The following is a 23,803-nucleotide window of genomic DNA, read 5'->3' on the forward strand; positions in this document are numbered from 1 at the left end:
ATGGAATTCCTTATCCTCCATGAGAAAAATAAACTTCTAAAACTTGTTTCTTTCCCATCTCTTCCAAAAAAATACAGCCTGCCTTTTTTCTGTTTGTATCAGTGTAGTTTTTGTTAGGTACACATTACACAAATTACACATTATGCAAACACCTGTTTTTTCCATGAACTGGAGGGGTGTGAGGTGGGAGCACATGGAGAGAGCTGAACTGTCTCTTTGGTTTTGACTTTTTTGTTTAATTCTGTTCTACCCAAATAGACTTCTTGGGAGACTGTAGGGGGAAAGAAGAAAAACCTTGGAAAGGAAAGTTCAGAAAACAAAGAGAACAGAGAAAAACGAGGGGACAGAGAAGTGAGTCGTGGACGGGGAAGTTCCAACAGACGGGGAAGAGGAGGCAGCCGTGGCCGAGAGTGTACGTATAGGGGTTAATTTTTAAAGATTCAGACACTTTTCTTGCAGCTGAAACTGGTTGAGTTGAGAGGGAACACTTAATGGAATAAAGTCCATCAGAGCTATAGCTCAGTGCTGAAGTGGTTATAACTTGTTGCTTGTGTGACAGGTATGCTTGAACTATCTACGTGACTTGTTTTTGGGATGGTATGTGTATGTATTTTTTCAGAGACAAACTCAGTTTAATTTAAACTTCTGTCCTTTTTGATTAGTTGATCTTGTGCAAATTACTGTTCTTTTATATAAGTTTTAGAACTGAGTCTTTGTAAGACTGCTTGAGAGCAAATATGTCACTGCACAGCTGATACACTTTTTTGTTTCTTTTAATGAAAAAATTATCCAGCTTTGACTCCATCTCCTTTTATGAGTGGGAGAACCTGAAGATGTTCTCATCTTCTCATAAGGGGAATGAAAAGACTGGGATCATTATTAATCTCTAGCATATATTACTCACATAAGCCAGCCAAAGGTGAGTTTCTGCAACAACAGAGAAAGTTCTTTGTGAATTGAAACATTTAAAAATTTGCTACAGTTTATACAGGTACAATAATATATTGTCCAAAAGAGGACTGATGTTTTCCAAGTTAGGTGGTAGCATGTTAGATCACCATTGGGTATGCATTTCCTTTTTATCTAAGTTGTTTTATCAGTAATATCTAAGCCGTACACCTTGCCTATGAGGGCCTTATAAAACACTGATATGTGAGCCGAGAAATGGAATTGAAAAAAAGAAACCCAACTTTTCCCTACAAGCAGGAAAACAATTTACAGTATTAGCCAACGTCTTTAATTTATGGTTGGAAGATATTCAAATATTGTGACAACAAAGACGTCATGAATCTTTATAAAGTAGATTAACATTAAGATAGGAGAAAATATTAACAAAACTTGCAGCTGCATTTGGAACAAATAGAAATCAAATGCATCAAAATCAAAGCTGGGCTGGGGGTGTGTGTGTGAACTTATGCAAGAGCCAGACACTCTTCCTAAACTGTAATTAAAGGCTTTCAAATGGTTACCAAATCTTGATATATTCTCTTCCCACCTTTATGTGCATGTATTTATGGTTTTGTTGCTGCAATTGGGACAAGCTGTGCAGTACAAAATTCTCAGTAATGTTTTAAGTGTTCAGTCATTATTTTCCATCAGGGAGTCAGCCATCTTTCTCAGAGTACTTGCACGGGAGTTTTCCGCAGAATATAAGTTGCAGTGCTTTTCTGACACCTCACCTTCTAGCTGTCTTCCCTCTCTCTCAAATTTAAATAGAGAGGAGAGTTCTTTTAAGTTTCCCTAGTTGTTTAGGGATGTGGTGTGGTTGGTTAGGAGAAGAGTCTGTGTATTTGTTTCTCTTATTCTTTCACTGTTACCAACCAGCACATTATCAAGGAAGCATGGCGTGAGGCCAGCTTTAGTTCCTGCTTTTTTGGAGAGGTGAGGCCCTGATTGATCAACAGTGTAGGGCAAATTGTAACTTTAAAAAAACCACCAGTATGTATGCTGAAGGACATTTTCCTCCTATGAGATATTTTGCTTCCTACTTTGTTTAGTGCAGAGTAAATGTAATTGCTTGTGGCTAGACCCCCAAGGAAGGTGGGGGTGACTGAGATGTATTGACTATTATCCTACTTTGAAAATCTTGCTTTTTCTTTTGGGGTTCGGGTTAAGCAGTTGGTTATATTGTCTCATGTGTGAGTTGCTAAAGCCTCTTTTAAGCTATCCTCTCTCCACAGTTAGAGCTGAAGAGAATGGAGTGGACAACAATCAAGGGGACAGGCCTTCAGACCGCGGGAAACGTGGCCGTGGGAGAGGTGAGGTGATGGCGTTGGTGTGGGACTAACACTGTTTTCATTTCCTGAAATGGAACTCCATCTTCTTTAATTAAAAGCTGCTTTTTAAGCATTTGTTAGTTGTTCTTTGATTCCATAAGCACTTTAGCCACCTTTAATTTAGGTTCCTCCACCCCATCCCCCCTTTTCATCATTTGGTATCACGGTGACTTAATAAACACAAATCACCTTTATCATAATTTCGTGTGTAGTAGGCTGGTGTGCTTTGGCTTTGGAGAGCTGCTTTCCCAGTTTGAATACTGCCAGCCTGCTGTGAGTGGGAGTGCACCTCAAGATGTACCTTGACAGCAGGAGAGTACGAGATTCATCTGTAGGGCTCTTGGGGAGGGATTGAATGTGTACTTGTGCCATTTCTTTGGGATGGATGTCACTGTCAGGATTACAGTCTCTTTTCAGTACCCTGTAAGAGAGTGTTGGCCACCTTAGAGGCTTTTTTGTGAGAGGGGGAAACTGGTGTGGAAGAGCTGATAAGGAGAGTTGTGGAAGGAGAATACTATAGGAAGGCTTAGGTACAATTCAGATTTTATCCTACAGAAGAGATAAGAAAGATACGGATTATGGATTAGATGTGGAATCAGGGGATGCTCAGTCAGTTTGGATTTTCACAGGGCTGAGTGGAAAGAGGCTTATTTTTCTTAGAGTGAGATGAAGGGAAATGGGTAATCTGGGTACTGTACCGATTGTAAGGGGAGCTAATGCACTTAATAAACAACACCTGACTTAAAAAAAACAAAAAAACAAAAAAAACCCCCAAAAAACAAAAAAAACCCAACCCCCCCCACCTTTCTACCTTCAAAGGACTTTTCTGTTCTCTTTGGAATATCCAGTAATCAGGCATTTCCAACTTCAGTGTCTCCAACTCTGCTTCTTGAGAGAATGGAAAGATGCAAAGACATGCAGCTTTCAGAGGGTTCTCAGAATATGACTCGGTCGTGCATGTGAATCAGCAGATACCAAATGGTGTGTGTAGAGAGGTAGCTTTGCAGAGGAGGGTGTGGTATAACTCACTGCTAGTTTTTGATATGTTAACACTATAAATAGATGGAGTTTAAAGATTTCAGTATTTGTTTTAGAAAATAATTCTTTATACTCAAATTATAAATTTAAAGGTAGGGTTTTCTTTAAGTTGTTGGGTGTAACTTCAGTATGTTCCATAGGTTAGTTTCAAGTTCAGTCTATGTTTTTTGATTTTTAACTTTAGGAACCAAAATATACTGTTTTCATTGTTAGCACTGTAGCTCTCTATAATATCATATATCTCTATAATATTATATATCTCAAGCCAAGGCACTTAATCATCAGTCTCAAACTGACATATCTTACTGAATGAACAGGAACAACTTCAAACAATTTCTGTTCACTGTGTTAGCATATATAGTATTTCTCTATCTCCCTACCAAATATTTTAGACTGTACATTCACGAGAACAAAATATCTTAATGAAGCGTTCTGAACTGTCTGTGATAAATGCTTTGAACAGCTCCTGGATCATTATATTACAAGTGTATGTGTTCTGTGGCAGTAAATATCCAATTTAATTTTTTAATGCCGGCCCTTGAAATCTGCAGGGAATTGTGTAAAGCTTTTGAATTCACTTCTCCGTTACAGGGACACATGACCTCCTTTTTTTGGATATTATTAGGAATAAAAAAAATAGTTTCCTGCTATATTCATTCCGTTGTCTTACTTTACTCTTATATAGAATAGTCAAATACAGGCATAAAATTCTTCAGCTGAAAGTAAATAGGTTTCTGGTGATCACCACAGAACTCTTTCTTTAGAAGTGTTTCATGCTGTGTGTGCGTATGTGTGTGTTCAGGAATCTAGGCATCATCAGATACAAAATTAGGGGACAGTTAATATCTGAACAATGCACTCCTGTCTCTCTATTTTAAGCTGTCTTCTCAGGCTGGAATAATCTTACTGGCTGCTTTCTAGGGGATGATCTGTTGGGCCATCATGTTACTGCTTCATTGTAGAACAACCTAATTTAAAGAAATGTGATGTGCACTGAAAATAGCAGAAATGGGATTGACTGTGGTGATGGTGTGCTATTTAGCAGGATAAATGCTCAATACTGAGAATTTCAGGCTTAGTGTGGTAGGCACTTGCTTCATTATGCAGTAGATCTTCTGTTAACAACCGTGTGATGTTCCTTGCAACTTTATAGGATAATAAGCTTACAGTGTACAAACAACACTAGTTGCTGGCATGCAAGAGATCAGGGGTTTGAAGTAGATATGGATTATTGCCTGATTAATAGAAAGCAAAAGCATGTCACCAGATGTGTTTCAGGACACATTCCAGCTGGAATTGCTCTTCTCCTCAGCCCTTAATCTCTAGTTGCTAAACAGAGGGTGTAAACTTTGGCTGGAAAGGAGTCTTTATTTTTTTTATTTTTATTTTTAACAATGACCTTCCTGTCTTTCATTTTCAGAACTGAATTTCCTGAATGAGCTAGTCTAGCCATTAAAAATACTATAGTGGTGACTGATAGTTATTGCATCAAAGTGGTTATGTTTGTGCATCAGTATTGCAATGGATCATAACCATCTCAAGTGCAATCTAATGAAGGAAGTATGGAGAAAGATGTTTACATTATAATCTTCTGTTCTAAAAGCATTTCCTTATTTGTGTTTATACATAACATTGCAGGTGATAACATAATTTGCAGACACAGTCTTTCTTATGCTGCCATTTTGTATTGTTCACACATCTTCGATTTTAAGTGCAGGTCTTGTTTTCCCACTGTCCTCCACCCCATCTTGGAAAAGATGTGGTAGAACTAGAAAAGGCTTGTGAAGGGAATGGAAACATATTTATGGCATGTGAGGAATAAGTAGGCAAGGACTTCTCAGCCTGTGAAAGAGAAGGCTGAGTGGGTGTGTGATAGAGATCTGTAAAGCTTTTGTGGAGAAGGTTTTGTGGGGAAAATCAGTCAGATCCCTCCCTGCAAGTAGGAGAATTAGGGGATATTAAATGAAATTAGTAGGTTATGGGTTCCAAATGAACTAAAGGAGGTGGTTCTTCCTGCATGTAGTTAACCGGTGAAACTCCTTTCAGTAAGACATTGTGGATGCTGAAAATTTATACAAGGGGAGACTCATCAAGGTCATCCTAAAAAACCAAAAACCACTGAGGGTTGTGAAGCAAGTAAATTAACTGTCTCTGGCTCAGGAAGTCTTTGAGCCACAAGTGGCTGAAGACCAAGAGAGTGTCCAGGGGGTGTGCACTATGCTTTCAGCTACTGTACTCTTCCCTAGACATCTAATTGGCCATAGCTGATAGCGGGTAGATGAACTTTTGGTCTTGATTCAGCATAGAAGCTGTTAGATTTGTGTGTAGCAATTAGCCTGGTTTGCAATGTGAAAACGGATTTGTCAGTTTTGCCTCTGTTCTTAAACTCCCTCCTTCTTCTCTTCACGTTCTTCCAGAGCAATGTGTGCATGACAAAAGTGTGGATGCTGACGGGGAATTTTTTTTCTAGCAAAACAGAAACAAAAATGAAAGGAAGAACATTAGGTTTTAATTTTGGATCTCAGCTATGTGACAAGGAGCCTTTCAAACTCTCCTTTTGGATATATGAGAAAGTAGAGCAGCTTGCTGTTTTTGTACATTTCTGACTAGTGCAGCAAATCTGCTAGTGTTCTCTGGTGTCTTTTTAACTTTTTTAGATAGAATTATACTATCCTTGAAAAAAGGAGCTTCTGTAACCAAAATTGCGTGTCTAAACATTTTCTTGTTTTAAAAGCTTAGGACAGTTGGCAAAAAATATATTTTGGGTTTGCTTTGCCAGAGCTAGTAAGGATGTTAGTTCTTCTAAAACATGAATGTAGGACAGACTTTTAGAGGTCACAAGCTGAAGTCTGTTTATTTTTACTGTAGCTGGTTCTGCATTAGTTAAGAGGCTGTGTTTCATTTTTTTTTTTTTGAGATTAACCAGACCTTTGCTTTAGCAGAAATATTTTTTTTTCTTTTAAACATGATTTCAGAGTAGAAAGAGATTTCTGTGCATGCTGTTGAAAATGGTTATTGGAGTACATGCAGTATATAAAATTGATCTAATGTTTTTAGCTTTACAACAGCTAATAAGACAGAAGTGACCTGAGTTAATAAATGTAACTTCAGTGTTTATTTGGGTAGTATGGAGGTTTAGACCTCTGTCATGTCAGCTTCTGGGAGAAAGGCTGACTCCGCATTTTCAGAACATACACTTAATTGAATAGCCTTAGTCTGTGTGTGTGTAGTCTGAGATAAACACAAATCTAGGGTGTTGCCTGCTTTTCCAGTTTGCATTTCCTTTTCATTTCAAATATTCATAGGCCTTTAAAGTCGTCTCTTCATCTGTTTAAACCTCTCAGTGCGAAAATCTTAATTTTGAAATAAAGCGTATGTGTTAAAGTGGAAGAGTTTAGGTCTGCAAGTTAAGCTAACTGGATTTTCCATAAAATAGGCTATTAAGGTGATGGGATAGTCCCATTCAAGTTGTGGTACTACACGTTTATCTCGTACTCCCATGTAGTGTTTCTGTTCTGGGGGAAGGAACATTCTGAATCAGACGAACAGGTCTTTCCTTATGTGGATGGTACCAGAGTTGAGACTTTATTGTGTGATTATGAGTGTCCTGAACTCCTGATGGGTGTTCCTGGCAGCAGAGAAATCTCACCACCTGCCTGGATGTGGCTGTGTTAACTTCTGTAGCATTTATGACAGAAAATAAAAATGTAAATTGAACAAGTGATAGCTAATGTGAGTCTGCTTGACTGAGTGAGAGAGAGAGATTGATCCTGGAGAGCAGGAAGAAAAATACAATACTCAGTTGAACAGAATTAAAATCCTAAAGGAAACAAAAACATGTTTTAAAGAGTTCATAATTTAAAATAGCGGTATTAGGTAGGGGTAGTAGAATGAAGGTTAAACAGAGTCAGCTTTAAACTTAGCTCCCCACTCCTCGTTTCATGGAACAGAAATGAGTAAGCAGTACTTGCCTTGATATTTTAGGCTGTTGCTTCGAAGTCCAAGTGTAAGGGAATGTGAAGGAATGTTATGAGGGGTCATGAAAGGCAGGGCAGTAATCTTACTCTTTGTGTGATGTCTCTGTTGTTTGGTTTTGTTCTCAATATGCTGATTAACTGTAGGAAAACCCATGCCTGTAGTCTCACTGGAAGATTTAATGAGCTACTGTCAAGTAGCTTGTTCTCTTTTTGTGGGCAGATAAAAATGTTGACAGAAGAATTACTGATTGTGAATTACCACAGTTAAAAATAAAATTTTTGGAAACATTGACCATTATGATATATTTCCAAGTAAGCTGTAGATACAGATCTTTTTTGAGTAGTGTTAAGGTTATGCTTCTGTGAAGATAAGCTAGCATTACTGCTGGAATTGGTCCTGTCTGTCCCCTGGTGCCTTTGAACTGTATCAGAGCATTGATCTAAGTTTAAAACTAACCCAGCCAAAAATAAAAAGTGATTGCTTTTAACCCAAGAAAGTTCAGTGATCTGGTTCACTGCATGGTAGCAGTGAACAACAGGCTTACCTGTTTTCTGGTGGCTTATATGGGCTTGAGGGTGATTGGTTTACTAGCATTTAACAGACAGTGAACTCATTCAAAGAGTTGATCTGGCAGTAAACTAATCATTTTGTTTTCCAGTATTAGTTTTATGCTTGCTCACTGGTTGTATGAACCAAAATTGTCAGCGAAGGGAAGGGGGCAGAACTTGTGATTGCAGGTGAGAATGACTTCCATTTTAGTAGCTCTGATTTAAATAGGTTTAAGCTACTGTGGAACTGTGTGCTCAGAATTTGTTTCCCTGCTCTTGAATTTCTGTGTCAAGTGCCATTTGCTCGCTGACCTTTTAGTCACTGATAAAAAGTACTAAAAGTCTGCAGATACAGGATGGGAATTTGTAGTTGCTTCATGACTGTGATTTCTCTGTAAGCTGTAAGGCTGTGCCTTCTAAGATTTTAAGGCCATGTTTTTATTTTGTTGTCAGAAGAATAACTCTCTTAGCATGAGAATTTTAGAGTATATTAGTGACCTAGCTGCAGCAAAGAGAATAACAGCCCTTCCCACTGGAGCCTTGTGTCGTGACCATGGTCATGAGATTTCCTGTCCAAGCTAAGTTAGTCTTCAGTAGTGAGTACTCACTGTCCCATGTTTTGAATTTATTCTTCAGAAGCTTCTTTTCTAGCTTTGAATTCAGTGCTTTCTTTAACCCCACGGGTCTGGTACTTCCCTTTGGTCTTCATTGGGATGCTTTTTGTTGCAGTTGTTGATTAAATTAAATGAATTGCACTTCAGTTTTGACAGAAAACGTTGACATAGCTTTATGAAGTTAAGAGAATCCACTTGAATTTCAAATTCTGGTAAATTTAGTTTTTAGTATTAACTTTCAAAGTGATCTTCTATGGGCAAGTCTTTGCTGGCTAATAGTCTTCTAAGACCGTGTATGGAACTTCATAAACAGCCCTATTTCTTTTATAGTCAAAATGCGCTCAAATTGCTAGAGGTCTTTATTGCTGCTTTTAGCCACTAGTTTACTGTGCCTGCGCTGGTAGACAGAAGTTGGCTAGTGGCACTGAAACAACATCTTACATATGCCTTGCCTCTCTTGCTAAAACTTCATCTTCTGTTTGTTATGCTAAGGTTATTCTTTCAGACTTTGGGGACTGGGAAGACTTGGCTCCTCTGCTAAAACTGCTTTGTGCTTTCATGCTGGCTATTCCAGCCAGTATTTCTATACCTAATGTTTGCTTCACTCAAACATTTCTGCTCAACTGTTTCTGTGGTGTGCACCTCCTAATCTGTCCTGTAGCTGAGTTTTGCTCAGAAAAACATTGACCTGTATTCTGCACATCATTAATAAATGGTGCTTAATGCTGTATTGATAGCTGTAGCAACTGATACCATGTTATCTCCACCAGAAGCTTAGACTTCCAGATGGTTTGTAAGAAGTAAATTTATTATGTAGATGGCTTCTGCAGTGTACCCAAGTAAACTTGCTTAGCCAGTTCTACCTTTTTTAATTATTTACTGGGCAGAATGGTAATCTGGAGTGCACTGACTTTTATCTTCCTTGTGTCTGAGTGTTGCTACCCTGTTATGCCCTAGATCAGCCTCCCAGAATGGGGATTTCAGATGGATGTGGGAGAAGAGAACTAAGGCTAGAATAGGTAGGCTGGGCTAGGAAGGCTCAGAGACTGGGTTAGAACTGGTTGGGTACGGTGGGGTTTGGGGCTGTGATGTTCATGGCAGAACAAAGTATACATCCCCACATGTGGGCTGGGTTAAGAGGGGTGGCGATTGCTGGGTCTGAGCTGCAGCTGTTGTTATCTCCTTCTTAACTTCTGTCCTCTTGACGACCAATTGTGAAAAGGAGAGCAAAGAGGGGGAAACTGTAGACATAGCAAGCCTGGGCTAGTGTCAGACCTGAGTTCTTGCATGTTCTTGTCCCACCAAAACATTGTGCATTGCTGGATGGGAATCCTTCCTTTGTGGAGTCTCACAGTTTCCCTCTAACTAGCAGTTGTCATCTTGCATAGAAATATAAGTAAACTCTTTTATCTAAATGAGGGTAAAGCTGTCCTCCTATTTTGATGCTTCTGAGAAGTCCTTAAAATGCAGGTAGTAGACACTTAGTCCTTCAGAAATGTCTTTTTAAACGTGGACAGTGAACTAGGGCAAGAGTAAGAATGAGTGGCGAGGAGAGGGAGGGGAAAGTCATTAAACTAGGAACTCCTTAAACTGATTTTACCATGTCCTGGAGCTACTGCTCTTATTCAGCTAAGGTGGTCCCCTGAAAGTAAGGGATAGTTTTGATCCAAATTCGAACCGTCCGTCCTAAATGATTCTGATGTTTGGACAAGCAGTGTTTTGGTGATTAAGAATGATAATATTTGTGTTCTGGTAAACTTGTAGTTGCTTGCTGACTTGCAACTACTGCATAATTTCATCATTAAAATAATCATTACTTTTGCTCTCTGTTTGCAGCTCTTGATTTGCTCCTGTTCTGTGATGCAAAATGATATTCTTTTTTCTTAACCACAAAAAACAATCCAAAACAAAACCCCCCCACAAAAAACGACAAACTGGAATAGCCTGAGATATTGATAACATAAAAAAGGAAAAAGATCTGTGTAGAAATATACTGCACATAAGAAATAGTTTCTAAAAATTTATGCAGAAGTGTGCTTTATGGATGTTGAAGTAATACAAAAAGTCTAATGCCTCCTTGACACTCTACAACATACAGTGAATGACTTTATTTTTGTAGCAAGATGCTTGTAAACTGAGGCTGGTATCAAAATTGGAGGCAATGAGGAGATACTTTGTTGCGCTTAAAGAGAAACTAATGTTTCTGTGTGGGGTGATAAAGGAATTGTCTGAATAATTTGAATTGGTTAATTTTCATGTCAGTAATTAGGATTGAGGGGGAAAAGCAAGGAATGTGTGGTAGCAGCTTGAAGGATGTGCAGGAGGTAGTGGTGGACAGTGAATGAGAGTGAGAGAAAGAAACAAATGAGATATTGACACTTGTCTTAGTTAGAAAAATCAAGGAGAGGAAGTTCCTTGAGAGATCAGGGTACACACAGAGGCTGGGATTTCAGGGCCTTGTAGGCCAGTGTGAGAAATCGGAGGCAAAAATTTTCATATAATATCTAATAATTTAGCAACAGCAGAGTCACATATTAGTTTGGGATGAGGCTTTGGTTAAGTCCTTTTCTTAGTGTTTGAGCTTCTACTTCACTAGATACAGAAAAGATAAAAGTTTCAAGTCCTACTGAAACATGTATCCTAATTTTCTTCTTCAATCATAGCATTTTTTTTAATGTGACAGACTAGCAATTGGGTCCTTCTCTGCTCTTGCTGTTAAATGGTGTTTTCTCTCCTAGGCTTTGGACGTGGCAGAGGGAGAGGAGCGGGGAGGTTTTCAGCCCAAGGCATGGGGTAAGAAACATGCAGAGCACAGATCTTGGGGAGGATCAAACACAGTGGCAATATTAATTGCCATTGTATCTGTTAATAACTCTGTACGTATGATAAAGTAATATGGTTGCAAAAATTCACAGATCTGTTAGATGATGGAATATTTTTGTCTTAAGCCTGTATTTATAACTAGACACATCTACACAAACCTAATGTAAGTTCACTTAATGTTCATGTGTCAAACTTAATTCTGTCTACCAGTAACAGTCATATTGAGTTATTAAGTTTCACAGGTGCCTAGGAGGCTGAAAGTTCTCCGTGGTGCTTATAGTTCTAGGTTAATTAAAGAAGAGATTTGTTCCAGTGTAATGTAGAATGTGCAAATCCTAACTAAGACTAGAAACACTAGTGATTATAAACTTCACCTTGTTTTTGAGGTTTCATGCTTTAAGCTGTTTGGACATACATGTACCCTAATACAGAAGCAAAAGAAGTTACTCAGCAGCTCTAAGGATTTTTCAGTTCTGTCAGAAGAATTCACTTCGGAGAAGCGTAGCCTCCACTATGTTAACTTACTCAGTGTTGCTCTCAGTGACATTTCATGTAGTACCAGTAGTGTCATGATGAACGGAAGGCTCGTTCTATGTCTCTAATAAGCCTTCTTTTTCACACTTCTATCTTATAAACTGAAAAGTGGTTTTTCTTCAGAAATCCTTTTTCATCTTTTAGCTGCATCTGTATTTTTGGACTGGTGTCAGGACTGCTTCTGAAATAGTCTTACCGATGTTCCAACTGTTGTCCTGCAGAAGTCTGGTGCTCTGAAAGTACATGATTCTGGTTTTTCATCAGTCATTGCCTGCTGAGAAACTTTCAGCTGAGAGAGGCTTAATGTTTTGCATATAAACTAATGCCTTAGGAGAGTGGGAGGAGTAGCTACGCTGTTAGTGCTTTTTCAGGGATTCCTGTTTTTGTTCAGTTTCTCTACAGTAATTTTTTTTAAGTCTCCTGACTTTTTTCTCGCTTCTTTTCTCCTTTTTTCTTTTTTGTCAGTGACTGCTCATAGAAGAAAAAAATCTTTTTTAAAACCAATGACTAAAATAAATATATGTGGAAATCAAGATGTTAAATCTAATACAACTTCAGCTAAAAGTTCATGACACTTCTGTTCATTGAATGACCCATGTGTTCTCTTCCATTTCTTAACTTTTAAAACTCTAGGACATTTAACCCGGCAGACTATACGGAGTCTTCTGCCACTGATGGCTTTGGGACAAAATCTGAGATTTGGGAGACTGGTCAGAATGATGCAGATGATGGAACTGGTAAGATGTTTCAAGAAGTACAAGGACTGGAATGAAGACCTATAGTAAATTACAGTTAAAATAACATTCTGTTAGTGTTAACTTCTAAAAATGTGAAAACATCTCACCTGGCACAGATATTAGTTCATTTTTATAGCTTACTGCTACTGATGTGCGGGGCACATGCTCTAGCCCTAGTGACTCTCTGGTTAAATGAGGGCGAGGCAATTTTCAGTTTTTTGTTTGTTTAGTGTTAACAATCCCTTGAGAGAGAAGGGGATTCAAAGGGTTGTTGGAAGAACCTTTTATATGAGGAATTGTTTAGATCTCCTAAGTGCTGCTTAAGATCTCACCCAACGTGATTTAGGAGTGTAAGTCCCACTAAAAGTGATTGGTCCACAGACATTGGGTAATAGGATCTGAATGTCTAAGTACATGTCTGAAAACTATTTGTAGATGTCCACTCAGTGACACTAAGATGTCTTTGGAAGTCCCACCTATACAGTGTAGCAATGTAAGGATGTGAGTCTCTGGGGTGGAGGAGATGGAGTTCCGAGATCTGCCACCTTTAAAGAGAAGAATTATTAACTAAAGCACGAGCAGGCACTTGGGTAGGAGCCAAAAGAACAGTCTGCCTGTCTGAAGATGGAGGCAGCTCCGTCTTTCTATATGAAGTTTCAAGGGTGAAATATGCAGTCCTGGCTAAAGGCAACAGACATACTAGTCTGAAAAGGAACCACTTAACAGTGGTCTCATGTGGTGACTCAAAGCGAAGAATGTGACCTGCTTGTCTGTGACTTGGAAAAACAACTGGATAGGTTGCTGCCTCCCATATTCTGCAACAGCAGATGAAGACAAAGGAAAGACGGTGTCAGGATGGAGAAATTGTGTATGTTGCTGTCCACGCTTGGGAACCGCCAAGTGATAGGACAAACTACTTTCCTCCTTCCACCCCCCAAATAAAGGATGACTTTCTGATCTCTTTGTCAGGTGCTGAAGCCTGCTGAAATGATTTTCACAATCTTTTTTGAGTCAAGTGTGAAGGAAAAGACTGACACTGGAGGCCAGTGTGTGACTTAGGTGGAATATTTTAGCTTCATTGAGCCCTGCAGTGAACCTCTTGAGATGCAGCTTTCTAAACTGTATAAAAGCTGTTTTTCACTTAACCAGAGAAGACAATAACAGGCTCAGAGTTTAGGAGGCCTTATTAGGTAGTTGTCTTGTCACTCTGAGTGCCTTGTAGGCCGGTGTGGCAGAGTGGCACTGAATAAATTAAGGGCTATTGAAAAGAAGCTCTTTTGCCAAATATGGCATCTTTCCAAGGCGTTACCTTTGAAGTGACTTGTGTTATAGCAAATAAAAGTTGTGTTAAAGCAAACCAAAAAAAACCTTTTACTCTCGCTCATGTTAGTTTTTCAAGTAAGTTTATCAGATAATGAGTTAGAAGGATATCTAATGTATTGAAAATTCCTCCACGAATATAGATACTGGTGTTTGCTATATGGCAATGGGGGGCAGGGCACATTGTCACAAGTATTACAGAAGCAATGAGATTAACTGACCGAAGAAAGGACTGATACAAGAAAGGGAACTGGGACAGAGGTGTAGAGAGTTTATCAGTTAGCTATTAATGAACACAACTTTAAGACTGTGCTTTACAAACCACTTTCACTTATGCTCCATTTCCTAAGTGAAGTTGAATGTTTGTGACCCTTCCTGCCTACCATGTGTAGCCTCCATATGCCTCCCCTGTTGCAGCCTCTGTTCCCTCTTCTCGTATGCATTTCCTGAGACTTCAGTAACGGAAGTATTCTGCCTAGGAATAGGAACGGTTGGCTGTGACTAAACTGATATCCTTGAGAATATGAATGAGCATGTCTGCGTGGGAGGTTTGCTGCAGAGTAATTAGGTTGGTCGAAATTCAAAGTGCAGTAGTTAAAGGGTGGATGTTGTTTTTGGATGCCAAATACCTTTTTGCTGTTAGGGCCTATGCATGTCACTTAGAAGTGCACTGGATTTTGATAAAGCAACTTAAGGTGTTTGTATAAAGTTGTAAGCGTGGTACAGAGAATAATGTGTGAGAAAGCATTCTGGAGTTTTCCCTAGCCGTGTCAGATTGAGTCTTAAGGGGATGAATGTGTATTTGTCTACATGGGGAATTTTCTGCAGAATAATTTTGTTGGTGGAAACTTAAAGTAGTTAACGTGTGAATGTTGTTTGGATGCTAAGTACATTTTTCCTGTTAATCTTAATTTACTTTCAGTGAAAATGGAAAAGATACCATAACTGGTGAAACAAATGTGTTTGAACATATCAATGTATAGAGAGAGTTTTGTTTTAGAGTGTTTTTTCTTCAGATGTGCCCTAAGAACAAAAGAAACAAGTCCCTAAACCACCAGGAAGAGATTTGTTTAAAAATGATAGGCTTTACCGGTTTTATCCAAGTGGGAAGCACTTTCAACCTTGGAATGGAAAGCGTCTTTGAGGGTCTTTAGAGAGGAGGCTGCACCTGGGGCAGTAGTTTTAAAGCAGAAGAGCGAGTGTTGGGGAAGAGGTGGGGCAGGAAGAGCGAAATAGAGGTGGGAGAAAGGTGCAGCAGACAACCTGTGGGGCTGGAAGCAGATTGTACAAAGTAGAGCTGTTGATTTGTCTTGTTAATAACAAATACTAGGTTTTAATTGTTTTTAATCACTTTCAGTTGCAATGCTGTTATGCTAGTTACAAATCAACAGTCTCAGTAATAAAGAAGTTACCGATGTAGAGTTGCCAAAGATGCAAATGAGCAGGGATATGTCTGTCTGGAAATTCATACAGCCTGCAATGGGATATTGAAGGGTGTCAACAAGAGTATACACAAAAGAAGGACAGGAGGGAAATCCTTCTTTATTCCTCATGTCTCAGCCTCTTTTCTTCTTTCGTCTGTAAAGAAACAAACAAAATTAGTGTAGTGTACCTACAGGAGCTGGAGAATTAGTGTCTTTCATTTGCACTTGCGTTAAAAAGGAGATACTGGGCAACTACCCGGAGAAGCTCTAAGCTAGTTATCCATATTGAAATGTTTTTTGAAGACATCGTTCAAATTTAAACTCTGTGCAGTTCAGAATATTTCATAAGTATTTCCTCTCTAAGTTGGTGCTTGGAGAGGACCAGCTTCAAAATTTTGTTTAAAAAAAAAAACACCAAAAAACCCAAACCCAGAACTTTATTTCTGAAATTCATTTGTTCTCTTGTGTTCTCTGAAAACGTTCTAGAACATCTTGTCCTGAATTGTTGCAGATGCCAGAAGAATTACAGTATGTTGAATGAAAAGTGTTTCTAGATGCATCATTGTGAATTCCATAGAAATGCTAGCTGGTTCTGTGGAGCTACAACTTAGTGTAGCTGGTTGGAATAAAAGGAGAGGGAAGGGTGAAATCTGGTTGATAGAATTTAAGTGTAACTTTATTCCAAATAATTCAGTGTCAGTTTCCCTGTATCTAAATTTTTACAGTAGAAATATACAGTTGCACGACAAAGAAGGGATAGCTGGGAGGAAACTAAATGACCAATCCACTTCTGAAAAGGAGTGAACTTGAACAGCATGTTTGATATTTTTTTACAGACATGCAGAGTGTTCATTCTCTTGCCTTCTTCATAATGTACAAAGCAATGGGAGATCCTGAACAACAAATTGCATCCATTTTTATAACAGGAGTTATGACAGTCATCACTCCTCAAATCAGATTATAAAAATGTGTATTACATTCTAATAATTTATTATACCTCTACTTTGATACTATTTCATAAATTTCAGAGTAAAATTTAATTCCCACTAGCTTGCTTATGAGCAGCCTTAAATGACTTTGAGACTGAAGAATGACAAACAAGAAAAAAATAAATCACAGTATATCTGTCAAGGAGAAGGAAGGGAATTGTGTAGCTTGGAAGCTGTAAGTAGTTGTTTGTTGTAGGATTGGTGTAGAATTTGAAAGAAACATTTTAAGGACACCTTCAGATTATTCCATTATTGTAGATATAATCAACAAGAATAAGATTAGTACATAAGTTTGGGACAGACCAAACTAAAATGATCTTCAGGGGGATAATATGGGGGATATGTATGGGGAATAATTCAGAAGAGGAAAAAAATCTCAAAGATGTCATAGGAGTAAGGAGTTGGAGGAAGGTAGTTAAGCTGTACCAAGGATATACAGCTTTTTTTGGCTTTATGACTTTCTACAGACAAATTAATTTGGTCTTACAGAAGGAGAAAAAGAAAACAGTTACAAGTGGAAGTTTAGGTTGAAGTCAGTATGACAAACATACTTGAAAACAGAAAGCATACTTTTACTGGAAAGCAGAGAACTGATAAATAGTGGTTTCCGGCAAGACCTGGAGGTAAAGGTAGGGAAGAGAATAAACAGGCTTGCAACAAAGCCAAGGTGGATTTTGGACAAAAAGGAAGCTGTTATGCTTGTGGCAAGATCAGAGTTGGGATCCTTTCAGTGTCAGGAAGATGTTAGCAAATTGGATTTAGTTCAGAGAAGAGCAGTAAAACCGTTGAGACTGGAAGGACTGACTTTAGAAGTGTGAATAAAAAAGTGTGAAACTTAGCAACTTGGATAAACTAATAAAAGGGTAAAGGGTTACGTTCAGCATTTGAAAAGAGTGCGCAGAGAAGTGCAATGAAAAGTAGGAGCAATGGATAAACCTCGAAACTGAATGGCAGGATGATGATCCAGGTGTTATTCCAAACAGGTCCAATCTACCAAAGGTGGTGGGGGATGCTCAGGAGTTAGGCTTGTTTTGCCTAGGGTTTCTTTTAGTTTGTTTTAAGAGTCCCATTGTTAGAGTTCTGGCACCAACATGAGGTTTGTCTTCTCCAGAGACTGGCCTTGCTCTGACAGCTGTAAGATACATATTAGTAGGGCAAGTATGAGGATGTATTTCTTTACAGAAGACATGACAGAGGAAGTGATCCTGTGCTGCTCGGGGCGGGTGGGGTGCAAATCAACTGTTTCCCTAGTAAATAGTGCTGCTCATTTGGCTCTCCCTCCTTTCCAAAATATCTGTGGAAGTGTGTGAGTTAGTCTAGAAATTTGAGGCATAGTAATTTTGGCGTGCTCTGATATAATTGCTATTATTTTTAAATGTGCCTCAATATTTTGCAGTGTAGAAAGCTCCTAGGTAGGGGCTGTTTGGTATAATGTGAGCAAGAAAATATGTTTCAGGCAATTGTATGTTGCTCCACAGAGCCAACACAGAGTGGATGTTACCTTGCTCAGGACCTGCCAAATAATTTTGGATTCCAAGGTATAAAATCTGTCCCCTCTCCCCTCTATGTGTATACCTTTGTGGTAGGCTTGTTGAGTTCACTGAATTAGTGCCATTCAACCCTACTCTGGCTTAGATGCTGCTTTGTAAAATGTACAGAAGAATGCACTAATGTAGTGATTGGATTAGCACAGACTGGATTTGATGCTGTCTTCAGGGGGCTTTGTTTCTGAATGAATTTGCTTCAGAGGGTTCCTAGTTAAATAAAAGGATATGGTTAAAGTAGTTCCTCTTCTGCTTTTGTACTTGATCAAAGGTGATGGTGCCAGAAATTTTACTGCTGGTGTTTTCTTTGCTTGTGGTCATAGAGTTTAATGAAAGCTCTGTTTTTTGCTGGGATAACCTTGCTTGTGCTTATGCTGCTAGACGAGGCCTTCAGACCATTTGTTGCTCTTGCCTGTCCGTTTCTGCTGTTTCCTCTGGAAGGGATCGTTTTTTTAAAACTTTAGACTCATTTCCTGTAGTTTTACCATTGCTGCATGCTGTAGCCTGTGTGCTGTGCTCCGCTGTTTGACAAATCAGTCCTGCCACAAGTTACAGGAAGCGGTATTTTGACTCTTCTGGTCCTGCTGTCTGGATTATATAAGTTTTAAAATAAGTTTGCCCTGTCAGGGTAAGGGAATGAGATTGTTTTCCTCTGAGAAGAGGGTTAGCGCGTTGGAAAGGAGCATCTAGAGGCATAGCTTGGGTCTCAAATTTAAGTATGTCTAGAAGTAGGATTATGGAAGTCAGAGCAGGTGTTCTGGTTGTGTTTTGATTAGACGCTGGACTGGATCTTGAAGATCCAGTAGAAGGGTTGAGTAACCTCTCACTGTCATTGTGGACAGGTATACAGAGGAAGTTCTTGCCCATGTTTGGTGTTGATCGCTCTTCTTGCAGACGTGTTCACGTAAGCTGTGTCTGGTACCATACTGGCTAAGAAATTTATGAAATCATAGATAAAGCTAAAAGAAAGAAGAAAAAAAAAACCCCAAACCCTTCCAAAATTTAAAAAATGCAGACAAATTTTCAAGAGCTTTCCATGTTTCCAGCCACCATCCTCTTTGCTTTGCGTTCCACTAATAATAAGAACAGGATGGCTTTTAATGCAGAAAGGTTGAAATTCAGTGTTGTCTTTTAGCTTTTAACTGGTTTTCTTTCCTTCCCCAAATTACAATAGGAGCATGGAAAAATTCAATAGAAGAATGGACAGCAGAAGACTGGAATGAAGATGTAAGTGTACCTCAGTGGATAGGCAGCGTTCATTATTTACACTTTTCAGAGTCTGTGTGTTGTCTTCAGAAATTAAATGTTCTAAATAATGCTTTGCAGTATGTATGCAGTGATACTTCTTAGCATGTTTCTCGCTGTAATTCTTGTATAAAACAGTATATATTTAGGTAATTGTACTTTTTGAATAAAACTTAATTTTAAAATATTCATTTATTCTGCTGGGTGGACTAGTGATGTATAATGTATAATAACATTTTAAGTTGTGTCCCAAATTAAGTATTAATGAGTTATAGTTCTCTGCTGCTTAACACTGATGAGTTAATTGCGTGCTTTCCCCTAATACTGTGTAGAGATTTAAAGCCATGGTATCAGAAGATTTTTATGTATTTTTTTTTTAGTGCTACAGCGTACTGTCAAGTTTAGACCCATCATTTGATTCATTTGGTTGAACATCAAGAGGAGTGATTGAAATAATTATATATATTTCAGAACATTAAAAAGGGAGCTAGTAGTATGATGAAGTTATCACTTAATCGCTTCATTCTTATATTTCATCATGATGTGTTGTCTAAAGTACTAGAACAATCTTTATTCTAGTTCTTTAACAGACGAGAGACTTGTCCTGATGTCTGCAAAATATTTGGCATATTTTATTTTTTATTTAAATGTTTGTGATTTTAAGTTGTCATTCAGTCTGCTATATCAAATCAGTGAGCAGGCTGGAGAACAAATCAGGTAACAAGGAAGTATGGGAAGGAAAACATAGCTTTTAAGAAGCTTTTCATCTATTATAGGAACATCTATTATTTCAAATTTATTTTCACAACAGTAAGAGATTGTCTCAAAATTCATCCCTCTGCCTCCCCATGTAAGGTGGCATGTCACTGTTATCCCTCGAAATGTGTGCATGTGTTGTATAACAGAGACAAAAACTCTGTCCTTAGCTGTTAAGGAGGATGTGTGTTAGGAGGAAATCTAATCAACTCTAAAATGTTACCTATTTCCAGTATCAGTTAAAGGTGCCAGCTTTGGTGCTAGTTTTAAATCTGTCCTCTATTTCTGCAATGTGTGCTAAGGGTAATGAAATATCTGGCTTTGTTTCTGTACCCGGTTTTGTGCTGGTATAATACAGCATTTACAGTATAGGAGGGATACTGAGCAGTGCTGACTAGGGATAGATTTATTTATTTACTTAGTTTTTTAATTTTTAGACCTGGGTAATTTTCACATGAATTCTAAATGAGCAGCAAATGAAATCTCTAGCCTGTCATTAATTTTTATAAATTTTGGAATGCTGGAAGAATCCCTAGAACCTAGAAGAAAGTGTTGATGTGCTAATGCTCAGAGAGAGTGAATAAAATGGAGAGCTGCAAAAAAAAGAGCCCCAAACCTGTCTGGGGAAAAATAAAGGAAAAAATGATTCATCCGATTTAAAAAATGGAAGTGTAGGAATATAGTTTGTGCCACTAAACAGAGTTTTATGGAAAATGGGTCCTTCTTGAATAAAGCTGTTCTTGATCTTTAAGTAAATTATGAATTAACTGTGATGACAGAATATGTCCTCCTAAGAGATTAGATCTTGTGTCTTTTGTTGTCTTTTAAAAATAGCTGTGATATCACAAAACACACTAGTGGATTAAGATTTGACCTGCAGATTTCAGCAAGTAGTCTTTTGCAGGAGGGTCCTTACTGAATGTGGGCATTTCCAGGAGGGCTGCATGGGAATCCAGTCTTAGGGCAGGTGTCATCTAGTGTCTTCATCAATGATTTGGAAATGAGCATAAAATCACTGCTAGATAAAATGTGTGGGAAATGCAAAAATTATTGGCATGATGAATAAAAGTAAGCTTGTCATGCAGAGAAATCTGGAACTCTTGCTAGATTTGACCTGTTCTAATGGAAAGTGCTTTGATATAGCTGAGTGTCTATTTCTTTTATAGGAATAAGGAACACAAGGCTTCCTTCTAGAGCAAGGGACTGTTTTTTGGAAAGCAGCAACTGAAAAATTGCAGGGTTATAGGGGAGAGTGAAAAAAGAAAAGGTCAGCATGATCTCCTAAAGGGATAATGCTTCGGCAAAAAAAGCTGTTATAGTCTTTTTGCATGTAGGTACTCCTCCCTCTCCCCTAATCATTCTTGATTGACATTTTTGTATTCGGACTCTACTGAACTTGATTCCAAAGTGCTGCAAACAATTATTCATTGCTTTTACAAAACAGAAGTTGCGGAGAATAACTGAAAATTATTTACTGATTAAAAAAAAGGTACTTTAGAGTGAGATTTTAAGTTTCGTTGGTATAGTTTGCTGAAATAAATGTGAAAAATTTACTTTATTGGAATGTAATGGGTTCTGTTTTTAATCGAGCAGAAAAGGCATAATATGAACCTGTGGATAGAAAATAGACCCATGCATTTAAATGTGTAATTAAACAATTCTAGCAGTGAACTATTGAAACTATTGAAATGACCAAGGAAGCTAACATATTTTCTGTCTGCAAATAAAGACCAGGTGATTTTCTGAAGAGTATTTTTGGTTAAATATATTGTTCTCTAGTCAGATACAAGTTACCAAGTTCAGTATATGAGCAACTGGGTGAAGTTTAATGTGTTTTTTTGATCTGGGAAGGATTAGATTTTGCGATCTAACAGTCATGTATTGAACAAGTATAGTTGGTTGGCAGCATACTGATAAATAGTGAGAAACTACTTGCAGTTAAAAATAAGAGGTTGTATTTTGTTAAAGGGATATTCGGGGTTTGGACAGTGAAGGACCAGATACATTTTGAGGTAATACAAGACAGCTCTGTGTTTTCCTATTAAATTTGTGATCATTTTCTTCTGTCTAAGGAAAATAAAGTTTAACTGCAGAAACTGTCGACAGAGGAGAAATAGAACTCGTACAAATGGCTGGAAAGTGGATGAAGACAAACATTTCCTGAACAATATTGGTAGTTGTAGTTTTTATTGGAAACAACAGCAACACTTTAAAAATTTTGAAAGTATGCTTTAGTTAGAGTGTTTCTTTTACCAGGAAGCAGTATAAGAACTTGTTTTTAATTTCTTTCACTTCAGTACCTGCTATCAAAACAGTAATGAGGTCTTGTGTCTAATTTGTTGGTGTTGATTTTTATCAGGATGCTTGAGTATATTTTTGCCTGTTCTCATCCCATATCAACTGGCCATAGGCGATGGTAGCTAGTTGTTAAATACCTTGTCTGCTTGGTGATCGGAGAAGGATTTTAGCATAGGTACAAGAGCTGAAATACATAGGTATGCCAATGCCTAAGTGAAAGATTCAAGTATAACGTATGGTTAGCCTGAGCGATTTTGTCAGGGGAAGATACTACTCCTTCTAAGAAACAGTAGCTACATCTGTGCAACAAAAAACTTTTCAGCTGCTGCATGTATTATGCATTCTGACAAACGCTGTAATCCCAGCAGATTTAGTTGCTTGATTTGAGCTTGTGGCAGTGTTTGCCACAGTGTGTAGCTGAAACATGAATGTAGCAGAGCTGGTAGCTGGAGGCTTTGTATGCCAGTTTATTTGAGGAGAAAGATTCCTCCCTTGTACTTTTGGGTTGTCACAAACATCCTCAGCCTCCCTGATTTGCTTAGTTTTCAGGGTTCATCAGTGTTTTGGCCACAGCTGGTCTTATTCTGGGCTAAGTGGGTGTGAGAAACTGTTGGCATTATAAAGAATTTAATATTTAACCAGGAGACTGCAGACCATAGGCTGCCACTCTGCCATTAGCTGACCTACTTGAACCATATAATGCAGGAATCTCATAATGCTACAAATACTGCAGTACAACTTGTTCTAAAATAACACATAAGGTGGAAAAGGCCTGAGGAATAGAGGAAGAGCCTTTTTTTTTATTTATTGCAAATATACCTGAGCTGAAATTTCTTTCTTAATTTTGGTCAGACATAGAGTGTTGTGGGCATGCAACAGTATTCACAGAACAGAGAATCTGTTCCAGGGAGCTGAGATTAAAATGTGCATTGGTGGCAGGGAATGGGAAGAAAATGGAGGGAGGAACTGTGGCGAATTTCTTTTTTTTTTTTTTCCCCCATAACACAGCATTGCATGTAGGTAGATGCTAGCAGAGTACATGAAATATTTCCCTTGCCTGTCAGTTTACTCCCACTTGTATAACAGGGCTTGAACTTTGCCTCTGGAGTGCTAAGCGATTGCTCCCAGTCAGCCCTCCTGCGTCCTGCTTAAATCAATGGTGTCTTATAGGAGAATCCCACTCAGATGAATATATTCAGTTATATATATGCTTTCAGTGGAGCTGCCCATGGGATGGCAGATGAAATTGGCTCGTGTCCTTGATGTCCCTTGAGGTGGGCTGCTACCAATATATGCGATTAGAAATGCATAATTTCCTGCAAGAGCTGTAGTCAAATATCACATTCTAATGGAGTTCTTTGTAACTGTTTGAATAGGTCAGTTATTCTTTCGTTTCAACGAAGAGTTACACCAATGTAGTTAAGGGTGATATTGTGCAAATTTAATTTAATATATGACCACTATCTATACATATTTTTATCTCATTAAACCTAACAAATATAAGTTTAGGAGTTTCTCTAATTACAAGTATTCTCATCAAAAGAAGGGAGTTAGCCCAAGGAAATTGCAGCTGTTTAACTCCATTTTTCAGACAAGCTGTTTAAAAACAAACAAGACTCCAGTAAAACTCCCCAGTCCCCCCGCAACCAATACCCTGTGCAAGTTACTCTGTCTTTATT

The 23,803-nt window shown here is 38.3% G+C and overlaps 1 protein-coding gene across 16 annotated transcripts in view; it reads left to right on the forward strand.

Annotated features, from left to right (window-relative positions):
• LOC112987795 (ubiquitin-associated protein 2) overlaps positions 1–23,803 on the forward strand; it is a 172,339-nt gene that overhangs the window by 33,751 nt on the left and 114,785 nt on the right. For 12 of the 16 annotated variants that reach the window (XM_064502632.1, XM_064502631.1, XM_064502627.1 and 9 more), the window contains 6 exons: positions 259–412; positions 2,181–2,258; positions 11,193–11,247; positions 12,445–12,548; positions 17,760–17,819; positions 19,000–19,052. In XM_064502632.1, the coding sequence (XP_064358702.1) occupies positions 259–412; positions 2,181–2,258; positions 11,193–11,247; positions 12,445–12,548; positions 17,760–17,819; positions 19,000–19,052 (504 nt within the window). Of the gene's footprint in view, positions 1–258; positions 413–775; positions 920–2,180; positions 2,259–11,192; positions 11,248–12,444; positions 12,549–17,759; positions 17,820–18,999; positions 19,053–23,803 lie in introns of those variants that run through there. The other 4 variants (XM_064502625.1, XM_064502626.1, XM_064502639.1 and 1 more) reach the window with 3 other exon arrangements.

Source organism: Dromaius novaehollandiae, chromosome Z (genome assembly GCF_036370855.1).
Source record: "Dromaius novaehollandiae isolate bDroNov1 chromosome Z, bDroNov1.hap1, whole genome shotgun sequence".
NCBI lineage: Eukaryota > Metazoa > Chordata > Aves > Casuariiformes > Dromaiidae > Dromaius > Dromaius novaehollandiae.